Source organism: Symphalangus syndactylus, chromosome 16, assembly GCF_028878055.3.
Source record: "Symphalangus syndactylus isolate Jambi chromosome 16, NHGRI_mSymSyn1-v2.1_pri, whole genome shotgun sequence".
NCBI lineage: Eukaryota > Metazoa > Chordata > Mammalia > Primates > Hylobatidae > Symphalangus > Symphalangus syndactylus.
In genome coordinates this window covers 9,899,173-9,911,073 of record NC_072438.2, presented here as the reverse complement: position 1 = coordinate 9,911,073, position 11,901 = coordinate 9,899,173, and the positions used below count along the sequence as shown (strand labels likewise).

Below are 11,901 nucleotides of genomic sequence, written 5' to 3'. Positions count from 1 at the left end.
GTGCAGAGATCAATGAATAGAAAACAAAATATAAAGATAATGATGAAACCAAAAACTAGTTTTTTGAGATGATCAATAACACTGATAAATCTCTAACCAAATTAAGAAAAAAGAGAACACACGAGGCCAGGCGCCGTGGCTCACACCTGTAATCCCAACACTTTGGGAGGTTGAGGTGGGCGGACCACAAGGTCAAGAGATCGAGACCATCCTGGCCAACATGGTGAAACCCCGTCTCTACTAAAAATACAAAAATTAGCCGGGCATGGTGGTGGGCACCTGTAGTCCCAGCTACTTGGGAGGCTGAGGCAGGAGAATCACTTGAACCCGGGAGGCGGAGGTTGCAGTGAGCTGAGATTGCACCATTGCACTCCAGCCTGGGTGACAAAGCGAGACTCCATCGCAAAAACAAAAACAAAAACAAAAAAACCCATGAATTACCAATATCAGAAATGAAAGAGGGGACTTCACTACAGATCCTTTAGATAAAAAGGGATTTTTTTTTTTTTTTTGAGATGGAGTCTCAGTCTGTTGCTCAGCTCACTGCAACCTCCACCTCCCGGATTCAAGCGATTCTGTCTCAGCCTCCTAAGTAGCTGGGATTACAGGCGCACACCACCACGCCTGGCTAATTTTTGTATTTTTAGTAGAGACAGGTTTCCCATGTTGGCCAGGCTGGTCTGGAACTCCTGACCTCAGGTGATCCATCTGCCTTGGCCTCCCAAAGTGCTGGGATTACAGGCATGAGCCACTGTACCTGGCCAAAAAGGATTCATATATATATATATATATATATATATATATATATATATATATATATTAGCTTTATTGAGGTATGTTTTATATGCAGTAAAAGTCACAACTTCTAAGGAAATATTGGGATAACTTTATGCCAACAAATCTAAAAACTTAAATAAAATGGAAAAATTCCTTGAAAAACACAGGACACTAAAGCTCATTCAAGAAAAAAATTAAATAACCTTAATAGCCCTATATCTGTTAAATAAATTGAATTTATAGCTAAAGTCATTCCCAAAGAAGATGTCAACTTCCGATGGCTTTGCAAGTGAATTCTGCTCAACACTTAAGGAAGAAATAACATCAATTCTATACAATTCTTTTACAGAAAAGAGAAAATGAGGGAGCTCACTTTATGAAGTCAGCATTACTCTGACACTGAACAAAGACAAAAACATTACAAGAAAAGAAAACTACAAATAATATCCCCATTAACATAAACACAAAAATCCTCAACAAAAGAGCAGCAAGTTGTATCCATCATATATTAAAAGAATAATACATGTGATCAAGTGGGCTTCATCTCTGGAGTGCAAGCTTGGTTGGACATTTGAAACTGAATCAGTGTAATTCATCATATTAACAGGCTGAAAAAGAAAAGCCATATGATAATCTCAAAAGATGAGGGAAAAAGCATTTGACAAGATTCATCAACTGTTCATGATAAAAACACTCAAAACAGAAATAGATTTCAACCTGATAAAAGGCATCTACAAAAAAATTACAGCTTACATTATACTTAAGGGTGAAATGGTTTCCCACTAAGAGAAGAAACAAGGCAAGGGTGTTTACTCTCATTACTTCTATTCACTATTATGCATGAGGACCTAGCCAATGCAATAAAGCAAGAAAAAAAAAACAAGCATGCAGTTTGGAAAGGAAGCAGTAAAATGTGTTCTATTTACCTGTGGCATGATTGTCTATGTAGAAAATCTTACCAAATACACAAAAGTGGCTGCTAGAATTAGTGAATTTAACAAGGTCACAGGGTAAAAGGGCAATCTAAAAAGTTAATTGTATTTATATGTACTAGTAACAAACAATTTTATAGTAATGCTATATGTTTATATAGTAACATTTATTAAAGTAAATGTTACTTTAAAGAAATAAGAATAGACACAAAAATCTAATGAGGGTATCTGGCCAGGTGTGGTGGCTCCTGCCTGTAATCCCAGCACTTTGAGAGGCTGAGGTGGGAGGACTGCTTGAGCCCAGGAGTTCGAGACCAGCCTGGGCAAAATAGTGGGACCTTGTCTCTATAAAAAAACAAAATTAAAAAAAAAAAAAAAACCAGAAAAAAAAGAAAAATAACGAGGGAGTCTTATTTCTTTAAATTAACATTTACAAAATGAAAAATATCAAAATATGAAATCCTTATAGGGAAATTTAACAAAATGTGTGCAAAGCCTGTGCACTGAAAACTACAAAATATTGATGAGATAAATTAATGAAGACTAAGTAAATGTAGGTTAGAAGATTCAATATTGCTAACATACTAATTATCCCCAAATTAAGATATAGTTTCAATACAATCTCAAAGACATTTTTGGGTAGAAATTGACAAGCTGAGCCTAAAATCTGTATGGACATGCAAAGGACCTAAAATAGCCAAATTATTTTGAAAAAGAGTAAAAATGTTGGAAGACTCACATTACCTGATTCCAGCATTCACTATGGAGCTACAATAATCCAGATACTGTGATGTTAGCATAAGAACAGATGTGGCTGGGTGCGGTGACTCATGCCTGTAATCCCAGCACTTTGGGAGGCTGAGGCAGGTGAATCATGAGGTCAGGAGTTCAAGACCAGCCTAATCAACATGGTGAAACCCCGTCTCTGCTAAAAATACAAAAATTAGCCGGGTGTGGTGGCACACGCCTGTAATCCTAGCTACTCGGGAGGCTGAGGCAGGAGAATTGCTTGAACCCGGGAGGCAAAGGTTGCAGTGAGTGGAGATAGCACCACTGCACTCCAGCCTGGGCAACAGAGTGAGACTCCATCTCAAAAAAAAAAAAAAAAAAAGGAACAGACATATAAGTCAATGGGTCAGAACTGAGAGCCTAGAGATCAATCCACATTTTCCAGTCAATGATTTTCAATAGAAGTACCAAGGTAATTTAATGGTATTGGTGATTATTTTCAAGAAATGGTACTGGAACAATTGGATATCCATATGCAAAAATAAAAACCTTGACCATTACATCACACCATATACAAAAATTAATTCAAAGTGGATCACAGATGTACACTTTGGAGCTAAAACCATAAAACTTCTGAAAGACAAGAAAATATTTGTATTCTTGGTTTAGACAATTATTTCCTAAATAGTACACAAAAACCATAAAAGAAAAAAGTAATAATTGGATGTCATCAAAATGGAAAGTTTTGCTTTTTAAAAGATGTTGATAAGAAGATGAGAAGGTAGGTCAAAGACTGGGAGAAAATACTTGCGAAACATTTATCCAATAAATAATTTACGTTCAGAACGTATAAATAATTCTTACAACTCAATTACAAGAAGACAACCCAATTTTTAAAAAATTGGCAGAGGATTTGGAACGACTCTTTACTAAAGATATATGAAAGTCTCAACGCCATTAGTTGTCAAGGTAATGCAAATTAAAACACAATGAGATACACTGCAAACCCACCAGAATGGTCAGCATTATTAAGGCTGACAACATCGTGGGCTATTGAGGCCGTGGGGCATCTGCAGCTTTCGCACTTCGGTCTGGGAATGCAGAATGGTACAGCCACTCTGGAAAACAGTTTGTAAGTTTCTTGAAAGTTAAATATTAACTTTTGATACAGTCCAGCAATACCACTTCTAAGGATGTACCCAAGAGAAGTGAAAACAGATGTTCACAGAAGACTTGTCCTTGAATGACAATAGCAGCATTATTCATAACAATCTCAATGGAAAAACACCAAATGTCCATCATTTCATGGATGAGTAAACAAATGTTGGTGGAATTCTGCTCAGCCACGAAAACAAATGATCCATTGATTCATACAGCAACATGGAAAAGTCTCCAAGCATTTTGCCAGCGGAAAGAAGCCAGACAGGAAAGACTCTATGCTCCCTGAGTCCATGTATGTGAAATTTTATACTAAAGCTATGATGACAGATAGCAGGTCATGGTTGCCTGTGCCCAGAATGGAGGGAGAGGGTGCCTGCAAAGGAGAACTTGGGGGGAGTTGGGACAGTGCTGGATCATCTTGGTGGTGGTGACTCATAACAAGGTGTCCAGTTGTCTAAACTCACTGAGTTGTACACTTAACATGAATGATTGGTATTGCATGTAAATTGTATCTCAGTATAAAAGGGCACAAAAAGTAATACCTGAAGATAGGTGTTACTCATGAACTGGCAATTTCCCTAAGTATACACCCCAAAAATGCATGTCCATGTACATCAGGGCACACAAATAAGAAGGTTCAAAAATTATTAATAGTATTCCCAAACTAGAAACGATCAAATGTTCATCAGCAGTGAAATGGTTAATAAACTGTGTCACATTCATGCAGTGAATCAGTAACCAGCAATGAATGAGCCTCCGTTGCATGCAACATGGATACATTTCACAGACACAAAGTTGAATGAATGAAGCCAGAGATATAAGAAATATGTCCTATGATTCCATTAATATAAAGTTCAAACACCAGGCAAATTCAAACTAGAATGGTTAGGGATGCATGTCAAGGTAATAAAAGTATAAATAAATGCAAGGAAGTGATTTCAAGTGAACTCAGCAGAAGCTCTGGTGGGAGGGAGGCTGTTGTTGGAAAGGTATGGGTTGTGTACTCAAATCTTGCAACATTCTGTTTTTCGAGTGGGAAGTATACAGATCTTCACTTATAAGTCATTAAGCTATTACATGTATACTTTATGATTTTTCTGTGGATCGATTACATTTCACAAGACAAGAGCTTTTAAACTCATAATTAAGGTGCATTATTGTGTCTCTGAGAACTCGCTGGCTGTGGTTTTGAGAGTAAGTTCTTTCAATAAATCACCAGCTGTGCAGTTACACAGAGAGGTGCACACTGTGGCTGTGTAAGTGAAAGATCAATAGTGATTGTTCTTGGAAATAACACAGTGAAGATTAATAATTTAAAATGTTGAGTACTTATGTAGTTAAAAAGATAAAGGATAAAAGTACTAAAAAGAGGCCAGGCATGGTGGCTCACACCTGTAATCCCAGCACTTTGAGAGGCCGAGGTTGGGGATCACTTGAGGTCAGGAGTTAGAGACCAGCCTAGACAACATGGTGAAACCCCATCTCTACTAAAAATACAAAAATTAGCCGGGCATGGTGGTGGGAGCCTGTAGTCCCAGCTACTCAGGAGGTTGAGGCAGGAGAATCGCTTGAACCCAGGAGACAGAGGTTGCAGTGAGCCGAAATTGCACCACTGCACTCCAGCCTGGGTGACAGAGCGAGACTCCGTCTCAAAAAAAATGTACTTAAAAAGTTAAGTGATAAATAAATTAGAAAAAAAAAGTTACAATCAGCCAAACTAATTGAAGTCAATATTCTAGGAGACTGAATTTTAAATGCTAATAATTATGTAAATAGTAAAATAAGGTTTACAGTTGATAGGAAAAATATTGTTGGATTAACACAATTGCTGTTGTAATCAGAAAAAACCACACGATTGTTTTAAGACACCATCTCTGGGCTTCGGGTTCCTTGTCTTTAGAACAGGACGGTGACGTGGCCCCAGCACAGAGGCAGCTGCGGGGACTATATGCCCTGTGTGAACGCGCCTGGCACATCACAGGCTCTGTCATCGTTAAAATAACTCCTCTTTCCCCAACAACCTGTAGAAGTCATTTCTCATAAGCACGGTGCTTCTTTCTGAGGTGGGTGCCCCTCCCTGAGCCCTGAGCCCTGCAAATCACCTGATTAGACTGCAGCTGCCTGAGGTCCCCTCATGGGGCGGAGTTAAGGGGTGGGAAGAGGCTTCATGGGTGGGCCTAGCAGGTGCTTGGGGGCACGGATTCTGCCAGAAAGCAACCGAATCAGCTTTCAAAATGTGGCTGCGTCTGCTCCCATTTCCACCTCTGTTTTTAGGTGTCAGAAACCAGCTCAAGCGCAGAGGCCATCCCTGGGAGTGAAGGGCCATTGAGGGGTCTCTGTGAGCTCAACAGACTGTCCAAGGAAGCTCTGCATGACTGGGACCACAGACTGCCCTCCCCTCTCTCTGCCAACCCAATGTCATCCACTCAGGAACACTGCTGACCATCTGCAGAGTCTCAGGAAGTGATGGGAAAAGGGTGGGGGAGATGAGCAGGCAACCCTGTGATTGCACCGTGAGGGCGGAAACCCCACCAGCTCCCCAGTGGCAGGGCTCCTTCTAGACCCACCAGGGCATCCTCCTGCGGGTCCAGGGCCTCCCTTATCCTCAGGGTAAAGTCTGAACTTCCCTGCAAGGCTCAAAGACCCTTCTGGGTGGGCACCTGCTGCCCGACGGTGGCACCTCACTCTGCCCCTCCTATCTGAGGACTTTACTGTGTGCCAGCTCCGGGCTGTCTCCTCCAGGGCCTCTGCTCTTGACGTTCCTGCTGCTGGGGCATGCGCCCTCCCAGAGCCCCTTCCCCGCCCCCAATACAGAGATGAGGGCCTGTGTGCCTGCGGGCCAGCCTGCCTCACCTGACCCTGAGCGCCATAGGAGCAGAACCAGCTGACTTTGCTGTCCTGTCACAAGATGGGGCAACCCACCCATTCATTTGTTCATGCATTCATTCCACATAGCTGGGGATAGCCAGATCCTGATGGGGACGGGAGATGGGGGCAAGCTGGACAGGACCACAGTGAGCTGAACTCCCAATCTGGCAGGGACACACACCTTTGGACGACAGGGAAATCCTGCCTGTTATGGAAGACCGTCTGTCCGGGGCAGGGGAGGGCAGGGAGGCAGTTCGCGGAGCCTGAGTGTGAGTGGCGCTCCGCCAGTCACTGGCTTCTGCATGGGAAGCCCCTGTGAGGACAGTGGGGCCGCCTACCTTCGTGTGCCGCAAGGACTGAATGAAAATCTGTGTAGAGCACTCGGAGCGGCACCTGGAGGGCAGTGGGATCCCACAAAACTGAGTTACTCCTCAGTGGGGTGAAGCGAGCATCTGGGAAACACAAAGGCAGACGCCGGTGAGGACGTGGAGAAGCGACACACCCTAGGCTGCAGGAGGTGCCCGTGCAAAGGCCCGGTGGCAGGAGCAAGCCACCAGTGGGATGGAGGCCTCTAGAAGGGGCCAGGGAGGCTGGAGGCCAGACTGGGGAGGAATTCCACAGGACTGACCTGCCTCCTACGGGATCTCTGATGGCAGAAACCCCTCCAAGCTGTTTTTCCCTGTCCTAAGAGGGCACAGCCGCATCCTTCCACCCTCATCCTTTAGGGAGGGAGGAGGATGAGGCCCCATCCGTTCACTTCCTCCTCCAAAGCCTAATCATCGTGGCTGCAGCAGCCTTGCTGCATTGGGAATGGAGAGGCCGCTCCGCCCTCACTGGAGGGGGCTGCAAACCTCGTTTCCCTGGAAACTGAAATAATCAGTGGAAGTCAGCTCATGGTAAGTCTGCTTGCGCGCGTGGGTGCCACAATTATTACACAAGCTGATTTACACACTGTCCTTTGAAAACCTATGCACCATAAATGCAAAGGAAGGGTCACTATTCCTACTGTTCTGGCGAGTCATCGTGCAGTAGGTACAGGACCGTTCTCGAGGTTCTAAAATCTGCACTCTCTGCTAAAAATACAGTGAAACATGCTCGTCCTCCTCGCAGCTATAGCAGTTGAAGCAAATCCCACGCAGATGTCCAGGAGCGCATGAAGGGCCTTCACACAGATTCACATGGGCAGATGGTTTCCGAGAAAGGTGGGCGACGGGCCCGCGCCCGCGCTGCCTGGAGCCTGTGGGTGCAGCTTCCTTCAGACAGAGCCTCTGGGGGCTCTGTCCGGGCCCACCGGGCACCACGGGACACACTGCGCCCTTCAGGGGCATGAAGCTGTGCGCTCTGGGTGAGGGCTCCACAGGCCAGAACTTGCTAAGGGTGGTGACAGGGACGGAGGTGCATTCTCACAGGGCGTCCCTGCACCTCCCCCGGCGCCCGGAGTGCGTTCCCTGCTGCAGCCACCGAATCCGGCGCAAAGTTATTTAACGCTGCAATTAGCCGGCAGGGTGAGTCATCGGCTCCCCAGCCTCCTGCCGCCGCAGCAGAAACGAACTGGAAGGGACCAGGGGTGCAGGCCCAGCTGCTCGGCCCAGGGCCTTCCGGAGACGCTCCCATCCCCCCAGCCAAGGGGCCAAGGCGAGCTCGTCTCAGGAAGAGGCTGGAGGGCCCAGAGAGGCCGGAGAGGTGACCTTCCCCCACCCCACGCACCCAGCCGCCCCACGCCTTCCTCTCACCCACCTCGAATCGTCAGGGTAGGAATGAGGCGGAGGAATTCGCCGCCCTAGTCCCCCTCACTCAGGCCGTGAACCGCCTTCTGATGAATTAATTCACGTGCACCCGCGTCTGGGGAAAATTCCTGTCTGATCCAGACGAGCTTTGCAGACTAAAACCAAACGAGACTCATCCTAGATTCTAAGACGTCGCCTCCAACTTGGTTCAAATGGCTAGTCCTAAAAGTCAGCGCCCCTGCTCATCCCCCGAACCGCGTGCATACGCGCACCGCACACCCCGCACACACGCGCGCGCACACACATGCACACACCACACACGAAACACACCACACACGCACCCACAAGCAACACACCGCACACGTCAGCACTTCCCAGAGACCCTGATCGTCCCCATCCCTTGAACAACCCCCTCCCCCCCCAGCGCCCGGGCTCACTCCTCCCTCCCCCCCCAGCACCCGGCCCCTCCCCCTCCCTCCCCGGGCTCCTTCCCACCCCCCCAGCACCCGGCCCCTCCCCCTCCCTCCCCGGGCTCCTTCCCACCCCCCCCAGCACCCGGCCCCTCCCCCTCCCTCCCCGGGCTCCTTTCCCCCCCACCCCAGCACCCGGGTTCTCCTCCTTTCCTCCCTCCTCTCCCAGGCTCCCCCTTTCCCCTTCTCCTTACCCAGGCTCTCCCCCATACCCACTCACCCCTAGCACACGAGCTCCCCTCTCCCTGCATCCCCATAACTTCCACAGGCTTCCCTGCCGCTGGCAGGCGGGTGGGCGGGAAGTGCGGCCCAGACCCAGTGGATAGAGAGGGGAGAGAGGGGAGCGCAGACGCAGGGGCGCCGAGCGGTGGGGAGCGCTGGGGGTGGGGCCCAGGGGGTCCGGGAGAGCCAGCTGGGGGTGGAGAGCTGCGTTTCCGCAGCGGCCCGCGCCGGATAGGGAGGGAAGGCGGAGAGACGCGGCCAGGGGCCCCCGCTCCGGGAGGAGGAGGCGGAGGGGCGTCCCGGGGGTGGCAGGGGCTGCCGGGGGCGGGGAAGGGCGGCGCCAGGGCGAGGCGCGCGGGGCCGCGGGCGGGGTGGGGGGTTGGGGGGGAACGAGCGTCCTGGGAGGGGCCCCGCGGGCTGGGGAGGGGGCGCGCGCCCTGCGGTCTCTGCGCCGCATCGGTTCCCGGCGCGGGGTCGCGGCGGCTTCGGCGGCGGCGGCGGGAGGCGGAGGATGCGGGCTCCGGCGGCGGCGGCGGCGGCGGCGCGGGCCCGGGAGGACGCGGGAGGATGAGGAGGAGGCCGGCGGTCCGGCCGCGCGGCGCCGGGAGGAGGCGCAGGCGGCGGGGGCGGCGGCGGGCGGCGGCGGGCGCGCGGGGTGCGGGCCGGCTCGGGCGCGGAGGATGAAGTGGAGCGTCCGCGGGGCCTGCGCCGCGCTCTCCTCCTGCCTCCTGCTCGCCTGCGCGCTCAGCGCCGCCGCCGTCGGCCTCAAGTGCTTCTCGTTGGGCTCGGAGCTGCGCGGGGAGCCGTTCCGCCTGGGGGCCGCCGCCGGCGCCTTCTACTCCGGGCTGCTGCTGGCCGCCGGCCTCTCGCTGCTCGGCGCCGCCCTGCTCTGCTGCGGACCCCGGGACGCGCCCCTTGCGGGGTCGGAGCCGGGCCCGGGTTTGGGGGTCCCCGCGGCGCCGGCGGGAGCTCCCGAGGCCGCGCCGGGCGAGCCGGGGGCCGCGGCCGGGGCCCCGGGGCCGGTGAGCAGCCAGAACCTGCTTCTGCTCGGCGTCCTGGTCTTCATGCTCGGGGTCCTCAGCGCATTTGCGGGCGCCGTGATCGACGGCGACACCGTGTCCCTGGTGGAGCGCAAGTACTCGCACTACTGCCTGCCCCCGCGGGCGCCAGGCTCGAGCCCCGGCTCGGCCCCAGGTTCAACCCCCGGCTCGGCCCCGGGCTCGGCCCCCGGCGCTCCGCGCGCTCGCAGCACCCTGGACAGCGCCACGTCCGCCAAGTGCCGCCAGCTGAAGGACTACCAGCGCGGCCTGGTGCTCTCCACCGTCTTCAACTCGCTCGAGTGCCTGCTGGGCCTGCTCAGCCTCCTGCTCGTCAAGAACTACAAGTCGTCGCAGGCCCGGCGCGGTCGGCGCGGCAGGCGGAGGGGAGGCCGGGCCCTGGCGCGGCCCCGCGGCGGCTCCGGGCTCCGCGCGCAGCCGCCCGCCTCTCGGGCGCGCCGGGGCCGGCGGGGCCGGCGGGGGCGGCGGCTGCAGCCGCGGCCGAGCGAGGCCTCCATCCTGTCCCCGGAGGAGTCGGACCTGGCCGCCCCCGGGGACTGCGCGGGCTTCGCGGCGCACCACGCGGTCTCCTACATCAACGTAGGCGTCCTCCACGCGCGGGACGAGGCGGGCGCGGAGGTGCGCTGCGGGGGGCACCCGTCGGTGGAGCTGCCGGGGTACGCGCCCTCGGACCCCGACCTCAACGCCTCCTACCCCTACTGCTGCCGGCCGCCCTGCGAGACGCCGCGGCCCTGGGAAACCCGTCGGGCCTGCTGAGCCTGCGGGCCGGACCCCCATCCCGCGGACCGCGCTTGCGTTCCCCCCGCCCCGCTCAGGACCCCCGCGGCGAGGGAGGACGGGCAGCGGGGCGGGGTCCAGGGCCAGGCCTCAGGGGCGCCGCCTCTTCCACGTGGCTTTGCAGCCTCCGGCCTGGCTCCCTCTGCGGGCTCCGTGACCACAGGAGGGGGCCCCTGATGTGACCATTTCTGTGTCTGGGAGGTTTCTCTTCTTATTTGTGTCGTTCATATCTGGATTCCATTTTCAAGTTTACAATAAATGTTTGGGCTTGGCTAGCCCGACTGCACTTTTCTTGGCAAGTCCAAACCCTGGGGCTGCTCTGCCTGGTGGTCCGAGGCGAGGGGGACACAGCGAGCGCCCCAGGACGGCGACTTCCCACGGAGGAAGAGCAGACGGAGACGCAGAGCAGCTGGTAATTCAGAAAGAAGAAGTGAAAACACCCAACAGCAACACTTTGTACACGGATGTGCCTGCTTTTGTTGATACTTTCTTACTGTAAAGCTCTCCATAAATAGTGAAAATGTTTGGTAAATTTATTGCAATTTAAAATTGGTGAGTTCCTTTATTAAATTAATTGCTATGTTATTGGAGAATATTCATCAAATTGGAATTAGAGAATGTCTACGCACAAGTCAGTGTGGGGGGAAATGGCTTCATTTGGTCAGACAAATGTTGAGTGTGAACAGTTGTATTCTGCTAGCTAGTTGACTGAATCCAGCCTCTTTCTAAAGCTAACTTTCCGTGTGTGTAGAGACACTGATGCCACATCCCATACCTTTCTTTTTTCTTTTTTTTTTTTTGAAACTGGTTGTGTGGTTTCGACTGCAAAGCAGACCTTATTTTTGGTTAATACATATGAACAATCTAATCCTATTTCGGAAAATTAATCGTAGTTTTTCTGGCATAGATAATTTTCCTGTTGATTATTTCATTAATCTGGTAATTTTCAGTATGATAGCATTTCATTTAAAATATACCCCATAATCGCCTTAATTGATGTGAAGGTCGTACTTTTAAATGATGAGGCTATGTGTGTGTGTTTTCACACATGATATGAAATGAGTTCCATATGCTGGTGGAGTGTGTTTCCATCTGTCTGCTGGGCTGGCTGGGATCCAGTCCGGCTCCAAGTCTTGGGAAAAGGTGATCCGACTCCCACGTGCTGGAATTGTGGCATCAG

The 11,901-nt window shown here is 51.4% G+C and overlaps 1 protein-coding gene and 1 long non-coding RNA gene across 2 annotated transcripts; one reads left to right on the top strand and one right to left on the bottom strand.

The window, feature by feature from the left end:
* Positions 1–1,264: 1,264 nt before the first annotated feature.
* On the bottom strand, positions 1,265–8,190 carry LOC134732779 (uncharacterized). The gene is made up of 2 exons (XR_010116301.1): positions 6,806–8,190; positions 1,265–5,907 (listed from the first exon to the last, which is right to left on the bottom strand). It is a non-coding gene; the product is annotated as an uncharacterized lncRNA (long non-coding RNA).
* A 1,140-nt stretch (positions 8,191–9,330) lies between these two features.
* On the top strand, positions 9,331–11,306 carry TMEM271 (transmembrane protein 271). The gene has a single exon (XM_055245977.1). It carries the CDS (start codon positions 9,567–9,569, stop codon positions 10,698–10,700), a length of 1,134 nt encoding a protein of 377 aa, XP_055101952.1. The 5' UTR covers positions 9,331–9,566; the 3' UTR covers positions 10,701–11,306.
* Positions 11,307–11,901: the final 595 nt, after the last annotated feature.